Source organism: Panicum virgatum, chromosome 5N (genome assembly GCF_016808335.1).
Source record: "Panicum virgatum strain AP13 chromosome 5N, P.virgatum_v5, whole genome shotgun sequence".
Lineage (NCBI taxonomy): Eukaryota > Viridiplantae > Streptophyta > Magnoliopsida > Poales > Poaceae > Panicum > Panicum virgatum.
The window spans coordinates 13,986,106-14,008,975 of NC_053149.1; the positions used below are offsets into that span (position 1 = coordinate 13,986,106).

General features: G+C 47.2%; 3 protein-coding genes, 1 long non-coding RNA gene and 2 pseudogenes across 8 annotated transcripts; 5 read left to right on the forward strand and 1 right to left on the reverse strand.

Annotated features, from left to right (window-relative positions):
* The first annotated feature begins 2,972 nt into the window (after positions 1 to 2,972).
* LOC120674580 lies at positions 2,973 to 3,404 on the forward strand. The gene has a single exon (XM_039955744.1). It carries the CDS (start codon positions 2,973 to 2,975, stop codon positions 3,402 to 3,404), a length of 432 nt encoding a protein of 143 aa, XP_039811678.1.
* An 887-nt stretch (positions 3,405 to 4,291) lies between these two features.
* On the reverse strand, positions 4,292 to 6,163 carry LOC120675162. 2 transcript variants are annotated; one of them, XR_005675222.1, is made up of 3 exons: positions 5,558 to 6,149; positions 4,784 to 4,949; positions 4,292 to 4,327 (listed from the first exon to the last, which is right to left on the reverse strand). It is a non-coding gene; the product is annotated as an uncharacterized LOC120675162 (long non-coding RNA). The 2 variants fall into 2 exon arrangements; XR_005675223.1 differs by having other exon boundaries at positions 4,298 to 4,327; positions 4,713 to 4,949; positions 5,558 to 6,163.
* A 1,387-nt stretch (positions 6,164 to 7,550) lies between these two features.
* LOC120674581 lies at positions 7,551 to 8,907 on the forward strand (annotated as a pseudogene).
* A 4,090-nt stretch (positions 8,908 to 12,997) lies between these two features.
* On the forward strand, positions 12,998 to 14,580 carry LOC120676067 (coniferyl alcohol acyltransferase-like). Its single transcript, XM_039957288.1, has one exon. The coding sequence runs from the start codon at positions 13,041 to 13,043 to the stop codon at positions 14,424 to 14,426; it is 1,386 nt and encodes a 461-aa protein (XP_039813222.1). The 5' UTR covers positions 12,998 to 13,040; the 3' UTR covers positions 14,427 to 14,580.
* A 2,085-nt stretch (positions 14,581 to 16,665) lies between these two features.
* On the forward strand, positions 16,666 to 18,420 carry LOC120674582 (annotated as a pseudogene).
* A 1,166-nt stretch (positions 18,421 to 19,586) lies between these two features.
* Positions 19,587 to 22,846, forward strand: LOC120673964. Of its 4 annotated transcripts, none has more exons than XM_039955014.1 (9): positions 19,587 to 19,748; positions 19,838 to 19,998; positions 20,168 to 20,260; positions 20,733 to 20,817; positions 20,915 to 20,993; positions 21,431 to 21,470; positions 21,549 to 21,683; positions 22,004 to 22,141; positions 22,360 to 22,771. In XM_039955014.1, the coding sequence occupies exons 2-9, from the start codon at positions 19,868 to 19,870 to the stop codon at positions 22,649 to 22,651; spliced, it is 993 nt and encodes a 330-aa protein (XP_039810948.1). In that variant the 5' UTR covers positions 19,587 to 19,748; positions 19,838 to 19,867; the 3' UTR covers positions 22,652 to 22,771. The 4 variants fall into 4 exon arrangements, 3 of the variants coding, with proteins under 3 accessions (XP_039810948.1, XP_039810946.1, XP_039810947.1); XM_039955012.1 differs by having other exon boundaries at positions 19,587 to 19,739; XM_039955013.1 differs by having other exon boundaries at positions 19,703 to 19,748; positions 20,739 to 20,817; positions 22,360 to 22,832.
* Positions 22,847 to 22,870: the final 24 nt, after the last annotated feature.

Genomic DNA, 22,870 nt, shown 5'->3' on the forward strand with positions numbered 1-22,870 from the left:
GTCGTCTACCTCCGTTCGCGTCACTCGGGGGGGGGGGGGGGGGGCAAAGGTGGCAGGTGAGATGGAGGAGCCACCGTGGAGCCACTTTTAATGCTCTCCCCGATCATTGGGCTCCTCTCAGCATGATTTTAGTGGCTTCTCCGGTGGAGCCATCGTGGAGTACCTCATTTGGTAAGACTTTGCATGGAGCTGGTTTTGAAGCTCTGCCAAAGACTTGTGTCTATTTGTGAGTTTGTGACGAGAACAAGCCACCGTACATAGTACAACGCTCTAGCCTGTAGAAGAAGTGTCCTTCGGCACAACTTCTCAACCGGTTTACAGAGCCGGTTTTGCCAAGGCCTTCCCAAACGGCAAGGGCCAAAATGGCTTACACTATTGAGGTTAAGCCGAAAATAGTGGCTTAGAGTATCTCCAGCAGATTACTCATCTCTCTCCCAAATATCAAAAAATTAGTGTTTTGGTGATTGGAGATGCTCCAAAAGACTACCAATCCAATCCCATTACATAATTTTTTTTTGGTAATCACCAAAATACATATCCCTCTCATCTACCCTATTCTTGGGGATTGGATTTTGGTTGTCTACTACATTAACTATCACTAGAAACACAAACGTAATTATTGGTAATACAGAGTGAATATATTTTAGGTATATGATATGAGTAATTTGCTGGAGATGCTCCTCGTCGCAACAACTCGATTGTCCTCATTGTCCTCGGGGCTGCGCGAGGGTAGGCACGCGCGGGCGCGGGCAGAGCCGCTGCGCTGGTGTTGAGTGGAAACGGGGCACACACGAGGGGCCGCGGCTGGGGCAGCATGGCGACGCGGTCGCGCGTCGCGCGATGGGCGCACGAGGCCACGAGCCGGTCGCGAAGGCCAAGCGGCTTTGGGCGGCAATGGGCGCACGAGGCGCGGCGAGCAGCAATTGAATGTGGGAGGCCGAGGGCGGTGGGATTCAGCGGCGGCAGCAAGCTATGGGAGCTGCAGGCCTGCAGCAACGTGAGCCTGAGGTGGGGGGTGGGAAAATAAATTGGGTGCACCCTGGCCCTGGGCGCATGGGTCTCCGTGCGTCCCCACCCCTGATCCTCGCTACCTATCTCAGATCCACATCCGATGGTTCCTAGCAGGCATGCATGGGCGATCAGGGGCTATGCGGTTGGTTCGTGGATGGAGGCAGACATTCATGGAGGAAAAAATTGGGTGCAGGGACCATTGGATGCAGATATGGAATAGATGGCGAGGATCAGACGTGGGATGTACGGAGCCCCCCATGCGTCCCGGGGTGCACGAAGCCCCCCATGCGCCCTGGGTGCACCCCATTATTTTCCGAGGATGGACCGATTGAGCTGGCTGAATGGGTAATAATGTGGGAAGAGAATGAGAAGAAAAGATAAAAAAAAAGAGAAACTAATCATCATTGACTAACCGTGATTAATCATTCGATTAGAATGGGGACGCTAGTTTACAACAAGCTCTGGGTAACTTTTGGGCCATCATGGTTTTGACCTTTCGCCTGCTACTTGGGTGGCCTATTAAATTTTAGGTACGAGTCTCACTCGTGTCATTAGGTGAGTATTGGTGTGTGCTACTGTGCTCAGCTCGGTTCGATATTTCGATATTTTATTCTTTATGGCGTTGAATTAACTAGCTAGTTGCTATAGAATTAGAAATTACTAAGTGACTATCTGATCACCATCAATATCTTGATCTTTGCTTTAAACAGTCATAGCTGACGTGAGTTGCATATACAGGATGACTATATATTATGATTAGAACCGACTAAGGTCGACTAATTGGATTAATTGACAACTAATCGTCACTAATCATCTTATTGGTACTCTTACGATTAGAAATAATTTTAGGATTTGAAAACATTGGTTCCAGTCATAGCTGGAGTCCAGCCAAATGGGCCTGAAGAGTGGTTAGCATCAAGGACGGCAAGAATTTGGGTGGGTGTCCGAGACGTGAGTTGACGGCTCGTGACGTGAAGCCTGCACGTTTCCAACCTCGACCCTAGACTATTCCTAGTGCAGGATTTCGTCGCTTGATTTTATATAGTGCTATATCATCTAAGTATATTTGAGTTCGCGAATAAAATAAGGTTCCCCGATGCATTTAGTTGTGAAGCATGTAATTGGACGCAATTGCATGAAATGAAACTCTACAGTCCCCAATGCAAATTTCAATAAGCTCCATAGTTAGAGACAATGTGTACACAATTTCATCTTGATGAAACTCATTCTCCTCTCTTTCTTCATAATTACATTGTTATATCACCACAAAATGTTGACGTGTACTATACTTAATGCCATGAAAACACTATGAAATTTGCATTGGGATTAGCATTAGTACCACAAACACAACCTAGACAGACGCGGCGGAGTGGCGTGTGACAAGAATATATTGTTATGCCGCACCAGTGAGAGTGGCGTGACCAGCTCCCCTCCTGCGTACTCTGCCTTGCCACGTTAGGTGCATGTGGTGCGACAGCGTATTTTTCTCACATCATACGGATCGACGCGACCAAAAGGTCTAGATATATGCAAATATTCGTTGAGGTGCGTTAATTTTAGAATAAAATATAAAAAATTATTATAAATAAATAATTTTACAAAAATGTCATTCCGACACATTAGCATTAATTGTATTGGAACTTTAAATATTTTAACAAGTTCCGGTTTGGCTTGGGACGTGTGGAAAAGAATACTTCTTAATGTTTAGCATCGGCGCCCTAATTTTTTTCTAGCATGGGCATCGGAGGCTCCAGCGCGGAATAAAATGATGCTCGAAAGTCAAAATCCAAGCGCAGCGTGCATTCAAACAAAAGATTCCGAATTGACTTTCATCTATATTATATATAAGGCGCATGCCTGTAAGAAACTGGAGTGCTCATTCACTGACACTGTAGTACATACTTCTTGTGGCAAGAGCAAAGCCACCAGAGATTACTAGCCGTGATCGTGCATTACGGGGAATGGCAAGCAGCGTCCATGGCAGCAGCAAGGACTTGCATGTCCGAGTCGTGAGCCGGCGCCTCGTGGTGGCCTCCGACGCCTCCATCGAGCCTCACGTCCTCACCGTCTCCAACCTCGACCTCCTCCCGCAAACCATACAGGTGGGCATGTTCTGCATCTACCCCAATCCGCCGGCCGCTGACTTCGCCGTTGTCCTCGCGGCCTTCGAGTCCGGCTTACCATCCCTGCTGAATCACTTCTTCCCGCTCGCCGGGCGCATCGCGACCAGCCCGAGCTCCGGCCTCCCCGAGGTGCGCTGCTGCAACCAGGCGGTCTCCGCCTACCTGTGGAAGACCCTCGCCGGCGTCGTGGGCGCGGCGGACCCACGCTGCCGGATGGGATGGTGGGTGGACGCACTAAAAAAAAATATGTTGATCCATGATGTTTCTTAAATTTTCGTCATAGATTGCTTGATCCATGACGTTTTAAAACCGTTATGGAATGTCCCCGGGCCTCCGAAGCCCAACCCAAGCCCGTTTTCTATGACGAAAATTAACGTCACAAATAATATAATTTTCGTCACAGATTCAATTGCCATATCACACGTTGATGACATGGAGGATGACGTGGCTGTTGATTTGGCAATGACATGGATAGCAATGATGACGTGTCAATTGACGTGGTCAATAACATGACAGCTGACATGGCAATGATGTGAGAAGTGGTGCTGACATAACAGGTGATGTGGCAATCGACATGGCAGGTGACGTGGCAAGTGACATCAGCAGCACAACCCATAAGTGGATGGGTCTAATTCAAAGTAGGCCTGATTTCAGCCCAACATTTATTATTAGCTAACCAAATTCGGCTTTATACACAACTCATTAACCAAAACAAAATTTCCAGCCTAGAAGTCACGATAAGCAATTACAGCCCCAATTATAACCTCATATCAATAATGTTTGCATCCAGCATGACACCAAAATAATGGATCACATACAATTTTTTCCATGTATCAGAACTAGTTACAGGTTCAAGACAACAAAATGGAACAGAAACAACAAAAGATAGGTTTCATCAAGAGAATGAACCAGCAGCATCAAAATTTGGTTCTGAACTTGATGGCACTCAGGGCCTCTTTGGGAGGGCTCACCCCGGCTCCGGCTTCGTCACTGTTCATCACTGTAGCACGAAGTCGGAGGAGCCAGCGAACCCCGGCTTCAACAGCTTCACCGGTTGCTCAGTGAAAGCCGGTGCGTTTCAGCTTCGTGCTACAGTGCCGCACAGTGCCGCGGCACTGTAGCACGGAGCCGTCCGGGTGAAGCCCTCCCAAAGGGGCCCTCAGTATACATGTCCCCTCAGCATGTTCATATAGCTGAAATCACAAAAAAAGCATGCATTAGAATGGTAAAAACACTGAATTCTGAATAAAGAAAGTGTGCGACCAGATCAACACTAGTTCAAACAAAGGGGTGTGCATGACAATGATTTTAATATAAATGTATAAATAAAGCCAGAACAGTCTAATGATCAAAACATGGTCACAACAGAATAAAAGAAAATTAAACATACCAAACAAAAAGAAAGTTCCTTCATGAAAATAGTTCTTGTATTCAATTTGACAACAGGATATCAGGAGTATGAATGATGACAGAACAATATTATTACTACCATTATTAAATAAGGAAATTGCTCTTCAATGATTGCACTAGCCGTGACCCTAGCTGATAATTATGATAGGAACTTTAGATTTAACTAACATTGAAAAGCTACACTTTCTTCTTTCAGTGGGAGTGGGCTTTATGGCTCATCCATGGTGAGGAGCAAATACCTGAACTAACTGAAGCTGCATCCCTAAGCAAGTTGCCCTGAAATAATAATACCAACAAGTGATCTCTTATGTAAATAAATTGCAAATTAGGTGAAACTATTTAAACCTGAAAAACTGAAACTCCTGGAAATCCCTCTATGGCACACAACCCTTCATCTTGCATCAACTGCAAAGGTACAATGCCATCTTTTAAAGATCCAACATTCATGAATGTCAAGTATTCTGTGCAAGAATTTTTTTAAGCAAAACATGCAGGTGAGGAGAAAGATTCATCAAGCCTGTGAGCAATAAGTATATCTGCACATTGCCGAGCATTTAGGTTTTAACCATACAAGTACAGTGAATGATGAAGGCTGATGGTAACTGCCTTTTCATGTAAAAATTGTTTCATGCATAGATGCATCTGAAGATTAGAAAATTATTAAATGTGCCTGCTATCTCACTGGTCAATGTCTATTATATAGAATTCACGGTCCTGTTACTCAGTCCGAGATATGACAACTAAGAGGCAACCTACCAATTGAGGTTCGGATTAACTGAACCATGTTAAGATGAGTAGTTACAACAAATCCCGTAGAGTTTCGTGAGATGGCAATTTACAGAACAAGAAGTGGATGGATTAGGTTGACATCAGGGAAACATTGCAGTACTCTGTTTGCTGGCCCAGTTCACATGCAAAGATAAAGCAAACTAAACAATGTAATCCAGACTACAAAACAAAATTGCAGCAGCTCAACCATGTAAAAATTTTAGATGTTGCAGAAATGACGGCACCTTGGTGACGGATAGCGATGGGAGGCCTAGGAGGGAGACCCGCGTGTCGTGGTCGCCCTCACTCGGGATCTCAACGAGGTTGGCCTGCACGCCTCCAAGGGAGGCCTCGCAGCACCACGAACAACACCCTCCCGGATGCCTGCTCAATGCCCATCAGACGAGGAGCCATCCGAAGCCGCGGGCGTTGGGGGGAGGCGAGGTGAGGCGGGGCTCCGTGCGCTGCTCCGGCCGGGCGGGCGTGGGCACCGAGGAGGCGGCGGCGAGCGAGCGAGCGAGCCAGGGATCTACCCATGTCGTCGGCGGAGAACGGGTACTGCAGCTCGGATTCATCGCGGGTGGAGTCCCCGAGGAGTCGCAGGCGGATCGGACGCGGAGTCGCCTCGCGCCGGGGCCAAGCGCGAGTGCGACCTCTGCGACATCCCCGCCTCGCTGTCGTCGCCGCTGCTGGCAGCTAAGCGCAGGTCCGGACGGGATTCATCATCTGGCATGTCTCATGTGCGCCTCCCTCCTGCACATGGGGAGAGAGAGAGAGAGAGAGCCGAAGCTGACCGGATCTGGGAAGCGCGCGCACCTGAGACATGCCAGATCCGGTCCGTGGTGGCCATACCTAGGACCGCCGCGACCGGATCTGGCGTCAGCCAGCTCCCATGGCCTCCACCTCGCCTTTCTTCTCCTCCTCCACGGCGCTTCGCGAGGCTATCCTCCTCCGCGGCCATCACACTGCAAGGTGAGCGACACGCCCGTCAGGTGCGAGGATCCCCCGATGGCTGCGAGAAGGAGCGCGAGTGACCGTACCGCCGCCCGTGCCCGTTCCTTTCCCGTGGCGCGATTGACCATGGCGGCGGATCTGAGGGAGCACCTGGGGAAGGAGGCAGGGGGGATTCAGAGAAGGGGAGGGGTCGAATTGCAGCTAGGGTTTCGCGTACCCTGTATTTATCTCGTGCAGCCTTGAGGTCAACCATTGGATCAATATTAAACGACCAGGATCGATCGGTCGGGTAGCGAGGAGTTTGGGCCTCAAAGTTTATTTGGGCTCTTTTCTCCAAGTGGGCCGAGATGGGCAATGATATTATATTTCTTTTATTATCACAAAACTATATTATTGAGATGTAACTTGTAAAAGAAATTATCTTAAATGCACCAATATATTATTTTTTTAAATACACCAATACTTCTAGGTTGTAATGTAGGAGTTTCAAGAATTTTTGGACATATTTGGTATTTTCTATCATTTAAATGATTTTATACGTGCCCAATAAATGCAATTCCAAGTTGAACTATGTGTACCTCCAATAAATTTGGAAAAATTGTACAAAAATTATATTTAGGCTCATATGTTCCATTCTAACCGATGTCTTGAAGATGGATGGAAAATTTAATTGTCATCTAGGGACAACTCAAACTTCTATCTCCAAATTACCACATAATAATTATAATAATATATAAATTTGGTCAAAAAATTCTGCAAATTGACATGGAGACATAGTTTTGGTCCATAATCTTACCATAAAAAACTTAAATGATTTCCATAAAGTGAGACAATACATTGTTTATAAAATGGTACATCTCTCACATAGTTTCTTGTAATTGAAGTCAAACTTTGAGATTTGAACACCTCATAACATGATCGAATTTGTATGCAACTCAATTTTGGACACCACCTTATGTTGACCATAACATTGAAAAATATCAAGTTGTATTAGCAATTATTAATCAAAAACATATTTTTTCTATTCACTATTAAGTTGGAAGAAAACATGTCATACAGAAAAAATCAAGACGTAGCAATTAACATACAAATAAACACTACTAAATAAAATATCATGATTTTAGAATAATTTAGAAAAAAGAACCATCAAATTTGAAGTTCTTATGAGGGAGTAATACCAATTATAAAATTTAATTCTAGATTAAAAAGAAAAAGATGGACTGCAAATCTGTTCTGCATTGTAGAACCTTGTTACAAGGATGTAATTAATATCGTCGCCCAAGAATGACACAAATGAAGGCGCAGCCCAGTGGTAAGGCGGTTGAGTCTCCTTGCCAATGTCTGGGTTCGAAGCCCGATACTACTTCTGTGTGTCTTTGTAAATAAAGGTTGAGAAAGTTAATAAATATATAGGCTAATACCAAACCCCAGCACAATTGAAGGCGTAGCGTGGTGGTAGGGCGCTAGATTCCTACTGAGAAGACTTGGGTTCGATTCTCCTCCCTGCCACCTTCCCGTTAATCGCGCCTTTTTTTGATCCCACTCCGCTGGTCCTCCTGCTGCAGCCTTAGCTTCAATTGGGCTTGGCGCAAGACAACAGGAGGAGAAAGAAGGCTCGAAGGGCAAAAACAAGCTCGGCCCTTGTTTTTTTTTCCCAATTTTTTTACTACAGTCCAAGAAAATATTGAGTAGCCCATAAATGTTTCTTCGGAACAAAAATAATGAGCGATTTTCTTATGCTATAGAAATTTAAAAAACTAAAGAAAATTGAATTTAGGCTTGTACAAAATATTATGTAGCAATTTGGATGTATACGTGAACTCGGTATCTTATGCTGATTAGTGGGCTTATATTAACTATGACTATTTTTATGACATTAATGTTAAAACGTCATATTTTGTCGACTCAATTATGATGAATTCAATAAAACGTCATATTTTGTGGGCTTAATTATGACGAATTCAATAAAACGTCACAAAGTTCTGAGCCTAGGGTCCATACCTTCAAATTCGTCATAGATTATGTGCAATTGTGACGCTCTATTAAAATGTCATAAAATTTTCGTCATAGATCACTACATTTCTTGTAGTGACGGGCACCGGCGTTTCACGTCGCCGGAGCTCTGCGCCGCGATGCGCAGCTACGTCGGCAACGTCACCACCTTCGTGGTCCGAGAGGAGCGCGTGGAGGAGGTTGTCCGGGCGCCGCTGGCGGACGTGGCGGCCATGGTGAGCGGATCACGGCGCCGGCGTACGACGAGCACTTCCAGGAGCTGGTGGATTGGGTGGAGGAGCACAAGGCCGAGCGGTACGTCGAGACCGGCAGACCGCGCAACCATCGGGCTGGGCAGCCCCACGATGACCGTGTCGTCGTTCGCCTCGTTCCGGACCGACACGGACTTCGGCTTCGGCCCCGCCGCCATGGCGATACCGACCGGCACGTCGGCAGCGAGGCTGTGCACAGGGTTCATGCAGATCGCCGCACGACCCGGGGGTGATGGCTCGTTGATCGCCACCGCCTTCCTATGGCCACGGCTGGCGGCGGCGCTTGACATGAGTCCGACGAACCGCACGTCTTCAGGCCTGTCACGGCAGAGTACCTTGGCCTGTCTGCTCCACAAGTCCGGCACAGTCGCCTCTGAATCCCTGATACGGATCCGGAGCTCGCACGTAGAAGGTTTACATGCTTTTTCCATGTGATGAATTATTGTGATGAACCTACCGTTTATATCGCATTTTTGCTGCAATCGTCATCGCAATAACAATGATGTATCCTTGTGACCTTGTGTGGATTGTCAACCATACTAGGTGATTTCCCGCGCGTTGCTGTAGGATTTGAGAGAGTTCTTTGATAAATCATAAGAGGTTGGGGCGTTGGACATCTTTTATAGTTGCAGCAAGGGAGCAGAGAAATCAGAGCAAGGGAGCAGAGAAATCAGACAATGAGCTGAAAAGCCATCAATAGTGGCACTCGAGTTATGATTATTATGAGTTATGCTAGTGGAGGATTATGATTATTATGACTGATGCTAGTTGAGGATGAACAGATAGATTTTAGAGGACACTGATGATCTGACGGTAATAGAAATAAAAGTGACGAGGTTTAACGTGGTAGTAGAGAAATAGGAGTAAATGACCCTTAGTGGCTCTCGCTAATAAGGTTACTAATTAATCACTATTGCTGTAGGATGGCTGAGCCACGTTGTCGGCGCCAAGCAAATGGGGTCGCCAGCGCAAGAGTATCGCGGGCATTGATGTACATACAATGCAACCGCTAAAGTATCTGTGCAAATCACCCTTGCAAGTATTATTGTGCTCCTCTGCCTTTACCCCACTAACCCCACTTAAGTTAGAAGGCTTGTTTGCTCAATCATAATAAATTTTACGGTAATGATAGAGATCAGGCGTACGATGAATCAGACGCCCTTTCCACCGTTCCATTGCCCTCTCTCCCGTTCTTCTGGAACCCGATGGCGGCGAGCGGCGCACAAGGTTGGAGGCGGCAGCGTCCGAAGCCGGTGGCGAGCCCTCCATGCCAGCGGGACCTGAGGCCGGCGGCGAGCCCTCCGCGGTGGCGCCCTCCAGCCTCCTGCGACGCCACCCAGCGCCTTGACGAGGGGGCTCCTCCTGGCCACGCTGGCAGCAGCGTGCGAGGGGTGGGCACAGGAGCCCGGCCTCCGTGGGCGGCTCCCCTGCCAGGGGTAAGCAGCGCCGGGCACCGGAGGAGCTCCGAGCTGCGGCCATGGCAACCAGCTGGAGGTGGAAGATACGCGAAGGTTGTGACGAGCACCGGATGGTTATGTTACAATAGATATCTAATAATGTTGCAGTAGAAATTTTTGAAATGTTGCATGTGCTTTATGTAGATATTGCAAAAGCAGATCTAGACGTTGTGTTGTTACATTTGTTGCAAGTGTTTTATCTTGTATGTTGCAAGTGTTTTATCTGGATGTTTGATCTTCAATGAGAGATTTGAATGTTCCATGCAACATGAAATAGATGTTGCGGCGGTTTTTTTTCCTCGTCATCAACGGATATAGATGGCTAACAATTTTTTTTAATATTTTTTTGATATTGCAAACATTGGTTTTCTATATTGAGATATTTTTCTTCTATATTGAAAATGTTATTATTTGATGTTGCTTTGGACCGATGGAGCATTCTCATCGGACATCCGGATGCTAGTAAGCCTGTAATTCTTATTATTCTTTATGATAAAATTGATCAAAATTGACAATAGAATAGTCTAACTTGGAAAAAAAAACTCAAAATCCTTTTACATTTACGGAACAAAGGGAGTATCATTCCTAACGGCATGCAAGAGAGTTATTAGTGCCAAGGATTCCTTTGACTTTAAAGGCAAAGTTTATTGGTAAAGATTTGTTTGTGTCGTATTTTTCCTGCAACCGTCATCGTAATAACAATGATGTATCCTTGTGTGGATTGTCAACCATATGACTTCGGGCTGTCGCTAGCAAGGTTACTAATTAATCACTACTGCTGTGAGATGAATGAACCACGTACTAAGCAATAGCGATTATATCTGTACTAGTCCTTTTTTTCTTTATGGAGAATTCCGCATTAGCCTAAATAGGTTTGGTCCAACTTGTAATAAATTATTGGCCCTTCAAACGTAGTACCTTCACGTTAACTATTTTGCACAAATCGAGAAGAAATTATAAGAAAGGTGGAGAGTTATGCTATAGGTAGATACCAGAGCAGGTACTTTCGTGGGAGCGCATGTCGACCCGGAAGAAAGGGAGTGTTGTATTCTAGTCGAATTAGTCCCACCTTAGATCTTGTTTGGCTACACATAGATTCATTTGGATTCATTCTAGGTCAGAAATGATAGAAGTAATAAGAGACATAACAAAAAAAAACTGAGATTTATTCGAAATTCAAAACTAATTGCAACAAAATTGACTCATAATAGATACAACAAAAGATCAAAATTAATTCCACACGTCTGAACTCATAGATTGATTTTCGATTTCATAATATAGCTATCATCAGTCTATTTTATTACAATTAGTTTATGATCCGGAATAAATTCTAATCTCTTGTTATATCTCGTAATAAATTTTGGTCTCTTGTTATATCTCTTATTTTTTTATTATTCTCAGTCGGAAATAAATCCATATCTAACTGAACAAGCACTTAGTAGTCTTAGCGCTCCAAACATAATATCGTCGGGTTTACATTTTATCTGATGCGAGGACAAAAGTGAAATACACATGCACGCTCATTACGGCCATAGGCAGGTTTCTATAGATGATGGTATTGTTGTCCATACAAATATACAATGTAACCGCTAGAGTATATCGGTGCAAATCCCCATTTTTAACATTACTGTGCTTCTCTACCGTTATCCCACTAACCCCACTAAAGTTAGAAGACTTGTTTCCTCAATGGTCATAATAAATTTTATTATTCTTTTTGATAAAATTGGTCAAAATTGACATTAGAGTAGTCTAACTTCGGGTGGAAAAAACTCAAAACCCTTTACTTTTACGGAACGAAGGGAGGATCATTCATAACAACACGCAAGAGTTATATTAGTGCCAAGGATTACTTTGACTTTAACGCAAGTTACATTCAAAGTGGTACATATTCAAAGTTTATATTTCGTTTGAACTCTTACTATTAATATGTTCCGGACATATCGTTTGAACATTTCAAAGTGGCCTGTTATAGATATTTTTTATTTTAGTTTCAAAATAATATACGTTGCTCTACTTTAATTAATATAACTTTAATGGGATCGGTGTACATATGTTTGGATGGTAGGGATATTTTTTAAGCCTCCGTCAAATAACCCAAACAGCCCTAAAAGAACTACACAGGAGGGATATTTCAGAGCTATTTGCAAATAGCCTACCCAAAAATCTATCCCCCTAAGAGGTGATATTTGCACTATTTCGGGTAGGACCTAGTGGAAAAGTTAATTGTCTCTCCCTCTCCCCGGGTTGTCACCCGCACCGGATCGCACCCCCTCCCCCGTCACACACACACGCACACACCCGAGCCCCGCAGGCCCCCTCACACACCACCTCCCCACCCGCGACGCGGCCCTCTCCTACCCCCACGCCACTGCCTCCACCCGCCAGCACCGCCGCCTCCCTCAGCTGCGGAGGCGCAGGCGGCGGTCCTCGGCATGGGCCCGAGGAAGAAGAGAGGCGAGGTCAAGTACCACACAGAGGAGGAAGAAGAAAGATAGAAGGGAGGGGGAGAGATGGGAGATCAAGAGCGACCAGTCCGGCATGGGGTAGCACAGCGCAGCTAGGCCGTGACGGCGAGAGGTGGGGCAGAGCAGAGACGGGTGGCGGCGAGAGGGAGGCGAGCTCGTGTCGCGCTCCCGATAGCGGAGGAAGGGTGAGGAGCGTGTGGCTTGATCCGAGAGTAGTGGGAGCCCAATAATTGGGAAAATATATTAAAGCCAAAATAGTCTAGAGACCAAAACAACTTAAATACTATTTTATTAGAGGACTATTTTCTTAGGCTATTATTTAGCCCTCAAATATCACTGGGATACTTCTCCAAATAGTTAGAGGAGTAAGATGGAGTCAATTTCCTATTAAGTTGTGTCTTGATCCAAGCAGCATCAAGCGTTCCTTTCAAACAGAAGATTCCGTTGACTTTCATCCTCGTTTCAAATAATCATGGGCACGACGCGGATACATATACCACCTATGCGACCATGCCTAGTATAAACTTCTTGTGCAAAAGAGCAAAGCGACAAGACAATTAGTAGCAATCCAGTACACAGATTCACAGAATGGCTAGCGTTCATGGCAGCAACGACTTCCATGTCCGAGTCGTGAGCCGGCGCCTCGTGAAGGCCTCCGACTCCTCCATCAAGCCGCACGTCATGGCCGTCTCCAACCTCGACCTCATCCCACAGACCATACAGACATCCATGTTCTGCATCTACCCCCGACCGCCCACCGGCGACTTCAACGCCGCCGTCGCAGCCTTCGAGGCAGGCTTGCCTTCTTTCCTCAACCATTTCTTCCCGTTCGCCGGCCGCATCGCCACCAACCCGAGCTCCGGCCTTCCCGAGTTCCACTGCAACAACCAAGGCGCGGAGCTCTTGGTCGGGGAGGCCGGCGTGGCCCTGGCGAGCCTGGACTACGGCACGATGACCGCATCGGTGCGGCGGGTCCAGCAGCCGTACGGCGGGGACATGGCGCTGTCGGTGCAGCTGGTGTCGTTCGCGTGCGGCGGCTTCGCCGTGGCGTGGTGCACCAACCATGTCCTCGTGGACGGGAGCGCCCTGAGCATGCTCGTCAGCGCCTGGTCCGAGCTCGCGAGGTCAGGGACGCTCTCCGCCGGGTCCCGGCCAAACCACGACCGCTCCGTCTTCCGGCCCCGCGCGGCGCCGTCCTACAGCGCCTCGCTGAACAAGGCGTTCACGCCGCTGGACGCCGAGCGCCAGGTCAACGTCCTCACCGCCGAGCAGAGCGCCGTCGAGCGCCTCTACTACATCGAGGCGTCCGACGTCGCCCGTCTGCGCGAGGCGGCGAGCAGGGACGGCGGCGAGCGCGCGACACGGTTCCGGGCAGTGTCCGCCTACCTTTGGAAGGTCCTCGCGGGCGTCGTGGGCGCCGCCGACGCGCGCTGCCGCATGCAGTGGTGGGTGGACGGGAGGCGGCGGCTCACGGCGCCGCCGGAGCTCCGCGCCGCCATGCCGAGCTACATCGGCAACGTCACCACGTCCGCCATCAGAGAGGCGGGCGTGGACGACGTCCGGCGGATGGCGCTCCCGGACGTGGCGGCCATGGTGGGCGAGGCGATCGCGGCCCCGGCGTACGACGAGCACTTCCAGGAGCTTGTGGACTGGGTGGAGGAGCACAAGGCAGACCGGTACGTCGAGACGGCGAGCCTCGGGCTGGGCAGCCCAACGCTGAGCTTGACGGCGTTCACCTCGTTCCCGGTGGACACGGACTTCGGCCTCGGCCACGCCGCGATGGCCATGCCGACGAGCTCGCCGACCGCGAGAATGTGCTCGGGGTACGTGCTGGTCACCGCGCGACCTGAGGGTGACGGGTCGTGGATCGCTAGCGCCTTCCTGTGGCCGCGGCTGGCCGCAGCACTCGAGTCCGACGAGCCGTGCGTCTTCAAGCCTGTCACGGCTGAGTACCTTGGCCTCCGTGCTCCGTAAATCCGGCACGTCGGCTCAAACGAAGCTGCGAGATTGGTGGCAACTAAATAATAATAAGCATGTACTCCCTCCGTTTCAAATTGTAATTTATTTAATTTTTTTTACCATATTAACTTTTCAGTAGCTCAAATGATATGTTGTGCTTTTTGCTGGATCTGGTATGTTTAAATATGACTCCAGCTAATTTTTTACTGTTTTACCATATTCATGTAATTTTCTATAATTTAAAAACTAAAATAGATTGTTTTATGTTATGAAAAATTCTAAAAAATTATGAAAAATTCTTTTATGTTATCGTTTTTCTTGGCTAAAAACCTAAACTGATGCGTTTAAATATAAGTAGACTGTAGATCTATCTGCAGGTGACGGAAAGGGCAAGAAACTAAACGAAACTCGTTTTGAGCCCAAATAGTCCGGTTCAAAAAAATTCGAGAGCAAAAGTGCCAAGAAACTGAATACAAGTTTTTTTCTTTAGGATCAGGGAAATAATTCTCTCTTGGATATATGGCGGGAGAATGAAACTCTTCCCTTCTTGAAGTACAAACATTATAGAAAAAGAAATAAGTAAAGAACGGTTACGACTTACGATGAATATCAAATTCAAGTTTAGTACAAAACGGTGAGTCGAGGTTCAGAAATTATATTCAGAGCAGCAAAACACACATGGCAAGTAGTGCAGCAGCAGCAAAACACTCAAGAACGGGCATGGATCCTCCTTGGTTTCTTCATTCCTTGCATCACCTAGCACATCCTCTGCCTCAAAGAGATGGTGCATCGCAACCATTGTTTCATGCGTTCGTACATAGACTCAATCAAGAAAAAATTTCCACCAATTTAGTAGAAAACAACGGATAGATTCATCAAAAACAATTTTGCTGTAGGGCAAAACGAACCAGGAGGGGAGGCAATGCTATTCAGAATCTAATAGGCACATTCTTTTTTTTTTTTGGGAAAGGGGAGGTATATTAAATATGAGCACAGTACACCCCACCTTTTAAAAACGAGACCGCAAAGAAAAGAAAAATTATAAAAAAGCCCCTGAAGCTACTGTTCATCTTCCTCGACCTCTCCGGCATCTCGTTCGCCATCTTCACTACCTGCAGCTTCCAAATCCGCCTCCCATAACGCCAAGGGACTCCAAACCTTGATAAAGCTACAAGAGCCAACGCCCGGTACTCCACCAAGCGCATCGATTCCGCTGAACGCCTATCGGCCATCACCTTGACATGATAAGAGAGGAACAAGAGGTCTGCCATCGCTGGCCCGACGACCGACGACCGGAAGAAGAGTCTGCCGTCGCTGAACAACTCAGCGACCCAAACAAACTACGCACCCACAGGGATGCACCAGATTCCCACCCTTTCGCCGAGAAAAAGGGGAAAAGAACTCACTCCGACATCACCAGCTAGGTCGAAGAAGCTCCTGCTTTGTCCGGCGGCAGAGCACCTCGCCGCGCAACCGTTGAAGCCGAAGCCACCCGAGCCGTCGCCGGATCCGACGCCGAGGAGTGTTTCAGACAGGAGCAACCGGACAAGCGTCCTAGTACGCTCAGCCGGAGCGAGAGCTCCAGCGGAGGCGAACCAGGGTCGGTCTCAGAAAATGAAGTTAAGTTGCAAACTGAGCCCGATTTGGCGATATGTAAGCCAAGGTCCAAGTGGAAGATTGCGAGAGCCTAACTCAGAAGGTTTTGGCGAAAGGGTATGTAGTCTTGTGGCTACAGAAGTCTCAATAGTATATTAGGTTCTGAGTTCGACTTCCTATGGAAGCGAATATTTTTGAATTTAATGGTATTGTGCATTCAGTGATAAACGACGTTCTCGTCGACAGCGAGATGCGTATGGTGACTTTGTCAATTTTGAGGATTTGCCAGATCAGTCTTCGAAAATATTTATACGAGCCAGTCTTCGAAAATGCTTATAGAGGTATAGTTTGCTACGTGTTGAGGTATAGTTTGCTACGTGTTCATAAGGATGAGCATACGTACTTTAAATGTCTGAGATGTACTGTTTATAATTAAAAAAAAGAGAGAGAGAAGGCTTTGTCTTATCCACCCACCGTCCCACGGAATCTTCAAGATCATTCAACAAACGATTCTTCATTCCTCCTCCAAAAAGATAACAATCCGGAGATCCTAGGAACAGATCAAAATAAAAGAAAAGCAACCTGCAATAGCAGTCATGCTATGAGCCTACGGTACAAGGCCATTATCCGTGTCAGTCCTCTCCATCCCGGCTCCAATTTCTCAGATGGATTTCTCTCTCCTCCTAGCGCTCACGGCCATCGCCTTACCCGTGCTCTTGCATCTCCTGACGGGAGCCAGGAAGCCACGGCCGGGCGCGGCAAAGCTGCCCCCGGGCTCCCTGGGCCTGCCGGTGATCGGCCAGAGCCTCGGCCTCCTCGGTGCCATGCGCGCCAACACCGCCGAGCGGTGGATCCAGGACCTGGTCGACCGGTACGGCCCGGTGTCCAAGCTGTCGCTGTTCGGCGCGCCGACGGTGCTCCTCACGGGGCCCGCGGCCAACAAGTTCGTCTTCTTCAGCGGCGCGCTGGCGACGAAGCAGCCCCTGTCCATGCGGAGGATCCTGGGGGAGAAGAACATCCTCGACCTCAACGGCGCTGAGCACAAGCGCTTCCGCGGCGCGCTGGCCGAGTTCCTCAAGCCGGACATGCTGCGGCTGTACGTGGGCAGGATCGACGGCGAGGTGCGGCGCCACCTCGACGAGAGCTGGGCCGGCCGGGCCACCGTCACGGCGTGATGCCGCTGATGAAGAGGCTCACGTTCGACATCATCTCCTCGCTGCTCTTCGGCCTCGAGCGAGGCGCCGTCCGGGACGCCCTCGCCGCCGACTTCATGCACCTCCTGGACGGCGTGTGGGCCGTCCCCGTGGACCTGCCGTTCACGGCGTTCCGCCGGAGCCTGAGGGCCAGCGCCAGGTCTCGCCGGGTGATCGCCGGGATCGCCCAGGAGACCAAGGCCAAGCTGGAGCGGGGTGAGGCCTCCCGGAGCAGCGACCTCATCGCGTGCCTGCTCAGTTTGACCGACGACAGCGGCGCGCGGCAGCTGAGCGAGGAGGAGGTCGTGGACTGCTCTATGGGGACCCTGATCGGCGGCCACGAGACCTCGGCCATCCTCATGACGTTCATGGTCCGTCACCTCGCCAATGACCCGGACACCCTCGCCGCCATGGTCCAAGGTAAGAAACCCTTCTTCCACTATGTTTTGAGGGCCGAGAGCTCGGGACAAAGAAATTAATTAATTAATTAACTCTGACCACGCCATGGCCGGCGGCGCAGAGCACGATGAGATCACAAAGAACAAGGGCAACGGCGAGGCCCTGGTCTGGGATGACCTGGCGAAGATGAAGTTCACGTGGCGCGTCGCGCAGGAGACCCTCCGCTTGGTGCCTCCTGCCTTTGGGCTCTTCAGGCGAGCGATCGGGGACACCGAGTTCGACGGCTACCTCATCCCCAAAGGATGGCAGGTGTTCTTGGCGGCCAGTGCGACGCACATGGACGCCGCCATTTTCCATGAGCCGGCTAAGTTCGACGCGTCCAGGTTCAAGGACCAGCCGTCGGCGACGGCTCCGCCATGCTCGTTCGTGGCGTTCGGCGGCGGCCCGAGGATCTGCGTTCGCCAGGATCGAGACGCTGGTGACGATGCACTACCTGGTCAGGCGGTTCCGGTGGAAGCTCTGCTGCAAGGAGGACACCTTCGCCAGGCAGGGACGGATCCAAAGGGGGCGCTAGGGGATAAGCCCCCTACCTCCCCAACATCAATGGATACCTCCCTAAGTCCCTCCTTCATTTTTAAAAAGAAATTACGAAGAAAAAAGGGAGAAGAAGAAGAAAAGAAGAGAAGGAAGAAAATGAGAAGAGAGATGAACTCCTTCTAGATGTGTTTGCTAGATTCGCCACTGCCGCGAGGAACCCCATGCCGTCGCTGCTGCACGGCCTGCCCATCGAGCTCGAGAACAAATCTTCCTCCTCTCCCTGATCAGGACAAAGATTATTGGCAGTTGGCAGAGAGAATCTGCACAACAGGGTTACACCAGAAAGATGCTCCACATGGTAATGGTCACGCAAGAGGAACACGTGGCCCCACACACAGCAAAGGACAACGTTTAATGTTAGTGAATTAGTGTATGATAATAATAATAGTGCAGTGTGGCAGTGTTGTCCTCACTAGAGTACTACAGTACCCCAGCTCAAGCAGACTCACTCGGCACTCACCGGGTTAACATCAGATGATATATCTTGTTGCTTCAGTTGATATCTTGTAGAAATAAACAATATCAACTGATGGTATTTTTTTTCCTTTGTTACCGTCAGTTGTGACCTATATTATCCCAAATTATTAGTTATTTTTGCGTTTTTAGATGCATAGTTTTTATTGTACATCTAGATATATGCTATAGTTGGTTTACCTAGCTAATTCCAGCTAATCCACTAATGGATTAGCTGGATCCTGGATAGATCCAAACGGGATCTAAAATAACAATTATCTAATTAACTAGTTTAGTCTAGCTAATGGATTAGCTAGATGGATCCAAACGGGACCTTATTAGCGCCTGAAGTTTAGTCCATAGATCGACCTAAATGCGTAGAGCTGAGCAGAGGTGTTTATAAAACTTAAAGTCAACTTCATTTTAGAGCGGGCACACAAAAGTCTTCGGCTAGTACTCTATTAAATAAACCAAAATTTATGACTTAGTGCCTTATCATTCGCCAAATAAAACGATTAGCTATTAGGCAACGTTACATCCTGATTAGGTCAGTCTCAGTGAGAATTTCATAGGCACAGTTAACTAGAGTGAGAACTAGGTAACTCTGCCAGATGTGTTTCATGGTGATGAAACTCTCCTCACATTCCATGAAACTCCATCATTCTCTCTCCTTGTCATACTAGAAAGTCCCATTAGTCCAATATTAAACATACGTCAAGGGTATTTTTCTTTCTGCGCATCGGTTTGTGGTTTTATAGCTCTTGTGTAAGAGCATTAAATTCTATGGAGATGCCATAAAATTCCCAGCAGAATATATTTTTCTTCTGACAATCCAGTATATAAATATATACTATGAGTAGTACTGTGTACGTTGGCCAAATTCGCCTCCCAACGGCCCATTCCCGTCAGTTCCCAAGTTGCCTAGGGCCCACTTGTAGCACTAGCAGGCCGAATATCTCCCTCTGTTTCTCGCTCAGATTTGTCTCTGCCCCCTGCCTCCCTCTTCTTCTTCCCCCGGCAGGCGACGGGTCTGGAGTTCTGGCTGCTGAGGAAAGAGAACGGCAGGCCGGAGCCAGGCTGCAGCGGTCAGGTCGCTGAGGTTCTTTTAAGTGAATTGAATCAATTAATTTTGCTACTGTGAACGGCGAATTTGTGATCCAATCATCCAAGTTTATTGCCCCCCCACAGGAGCCTTGCGGGGCAGGAACCCGAATCCGGATGATTCCAGGAATCGCCCCCGTGCCGGCGGCGCCGCCGGTGGCCTCGCCGCCTCAGCCTCGGCACATGTTTGTGTTCGGCGCGGGCTTCGTTGGCCGCTACGTCTCGGAGCGCCTCCTCGCGCAGGGCTGGTTGGTTACTTGTCCCTCGCTCCCACCCCGCGCCCATCGTCCTCCCTTCCGTTGCTTCGCTGCTGCTTCTCGGTGGGCGGCGTCGACGCAAATCGAGCCTGCTCCCATCCTGATTTTCAGTTCCCTGCCTCAGCCCCATTCCTGATTTTGGGAGTGGATGAATTCGCAGGCAGATCTCCGGGACGTGCACAAGTCCCGCCAAGAAGAGGGAGCTCGAGGTGCTGGGCATGAAGGCTTCCGTCTTCGATGCCACTGAGAGCAGGTATGGATCCATGCTGCTCTTGCCCCTTTTTATTTTCGCACTTGTTTCCAGCCAGCTTTGGTGCTTGCAAAAACATATTGTACTTGCAAAAAATGGAGACAAGGTAACACACCAATTTCTTGGGAAATTATTCAGCAGCTAGTGTTAAAAAGATTTTTTCCTCAACTAGTTAGTTACTTTGGTTTTATCACACATTGCTTGCACTAGGCAACTCTCTACAGAATAGATGCACTGTTCGTTCTTCAAACAGAGCAGAAGTTATTTTACTTAGTTACCATGAGATCAAATTTTGTACCAGACTTCATTCTTAAACTTCACTATGCTGAATTGACATCTAGCATCCCTTGCATATGTTAATGGAGAGATGATAATGTGTTTCTACATGAATCTCTCTGGAGAGATGATAATGTGTTTCTACATGAATCTCTCTGTGTTTAGTTGAATTTTAAGTGGTTATTCTTAATCATGTCAGTTCCAGCCTGCAAAGTATCCACAGTTTGCAACAAGCAACACACTTGCTCATCTCCATCCCACCCATTCCAGGTTTTGGTGATCCTGTAAGTTGTAAGTCAATCATTGCTTGTGTTAGTTTGATCAGGCTTGCATGTTCACTGCTGTTGACTTCATGGTTATTTGCATCTGGTACCTCCGCAGCTACTTAATTTAAATGAAGACCTGAGGAGAATACTCAGCCATGGTAATCTTGAATGGTTATGCTACCTTTCATCAACAAGTAAGCTCTCAAATATTCTGTGCACATTCTGTGTTAATTACATGGAGTTGCTCACCTAATGCTTACAGTTGTGAAGTTTAGATATGGGTTAGTCAAGAGAATTGCTATAATGAATGAGGGAAATTACCCCATTAAATGTGTCAATAACATGTTAGCCATTGACTTGGTAATGCACTGAAGTATATTTACAAGTGTTTTGTGCCTATCACTGCATTCAAAGATCCTTGCGTGATTTCCACGCTGCAGCTATTGCACTAGCCACAATACATGCAATGAAGTTAGGAAGGACTGATCATACTATTTTCACTTGTCAAGCACTGAAGTTGAATTTTGCAGGCTGAGTTAGGGGGAAGAAAGAACTTATCGTACTATGTGCAATGCATCCTCTAAGATATTTTCTGTAGCAGGGCTACTTTGTAACACTTTCTTACTTTCAGGTGTATATGGTGACTGTGGAGGTGCGTTGGTTGATGAGGAGTAAGGGACTTATTGGCTCTCTTCTTGTTCACAAAATACATTTTTCATTGAAATCTGAAGAAACTGATGTGCTTGCAGTCATATGGTAAACCCAAAGAGCGAGTCTGCCAAGTTAAGATATGAAGCAGAAAAAGGATGGCTCAATCTTGTAAATCATCTAAATCTGTCAGCTTTTATATTCCGTTTAGGCGGAATATATGGACCTGGAAGAAGGTTTTGACGTGATTAACTTTCATTCCATTCTAGCATTTACTTTCTAATAATTCAGTTTTCAGAAATGAAACATTTAGTTGCTGGCTTGCTGAAACATTTTATAAACCTTTTGTTATACAAAGACTTACAATAACTGAAACATATTTATGACGCCAAGTTTGTACTTATTGAAAAACAAATATGGCCAAATAGTGGAATAAATGACATAAAGAATAATCACTTATCGGAAACTCTGTTATCCTGTGATAATTGTTTTCTAAAAGCTTTAATTTGATAATTCTTCTTTTCCTATTTCAATGACTAGATGCTGTTGGCTGCAGTGCTTTGGACACCTTAGCTAAGAACAACTCTTTGTCACAAAGACAGAAGATGAGAGAATCTAAGCAGTACACTGCCCGAATCCATGTGGCTGATATATACCAGGCTGTCTTGGCCAGCATGAGCACGAGATGTGCGAGGTTTCCTTTTCTAATGCCTTTCTTGCCACTTCAGTTCTTTGTGATATCTTAAATATGTTGTGTTTGAACAATATCGAATATAACTTCAATTGAATCAATTCCGTGTACGAAGTACCTAGTATTTTGGTTTTTATTCATGTCTGATTCTTTTGTAGTGACCTAATGAAACTTGAGGTTCCTTGTTATGAGATGTTTCTCATGTTTAGTTTTCATTCCAGGAAAATATTCAACGTGGTGGATGATGACCCTGCCCCTAGAGCTGAAGTTTTTGCATTTGCCAGGAGCTTGATAGAGATGAGACACCCTGATCTGATAACCGAATCTCCTGATGTCAATTCTGCAGAATCAGATATCCAAGAGAGAATTTTGCCTGCCGAGAAAAGGGTCTCTAATGCTCGGATGAAGAAGGAACTTGGTGTTAAGCTGCTTCACCCAACTTACAGATCTGGTCTGCAGAGTATCCTTGATTCTTGGCAAACTGAATCTCAACTCCCTGATAGAAGTCGGTAATCTTTATTTAGTTTTTGGTATGCATACAGGTACCAAGTTTTTCCCCCTTGTGTGTGTGTGTCTGTCCTGGATTTGGTTCAGATAACTTAATGGAGAGCTAGCTGTTGGATCTCATGCGCACATCCAAGCATCTAATAGCTGCAGGTGTGCGTTCATGAGCCCATGCTAAAGTCTGAATTAATTCCTGCCAATATCCACATCAGAAAATTAAGAACATAA

What these genes read in the sequence shown, in the direction of transcription:
- LOC120673964 (XM_039955014.1), top strand. Translation starts at nt 19,868, where the DNA reads ATGATTCCAGGAATCGCCCCCGTGCCGGCGGCGCCGCCGGTGGCCTCG. An exon ending in TTCCAGGTTTTGGTGATCCT is followed by an intron (nt 20,818 to 20,914) that starts GTAAGTTGTAAG and finishes GTACCTCCGCAG; the next exon opens with CTACTTAATTTAAATGAAGA. An exon ending in ATGAGCACGAGATGTGCGAG is followed by an intron (nt 22,142 to 22,359) that starts GTTTCCTTTTCT and finishes TTTTCATTCCAG; the next exon opens with GAAAATATTCAACGTGGTGG.
- LOC120674580 (XM_039955744.1), top strand. Translation starts at nt 2,973, where the DNA reads ATGGCAAGCAGCGTCCATGGCAGCAGCAAGGACTTGCATGTCCGAGTC.
- LOC120676067 (XM_039957288.1), top strand. Translation starts at nt 13,041, where the DNA reads ATGGCTAGCGTTCATGGCAGCAACGACTTCCATGTCCGAGTCGTGAGC.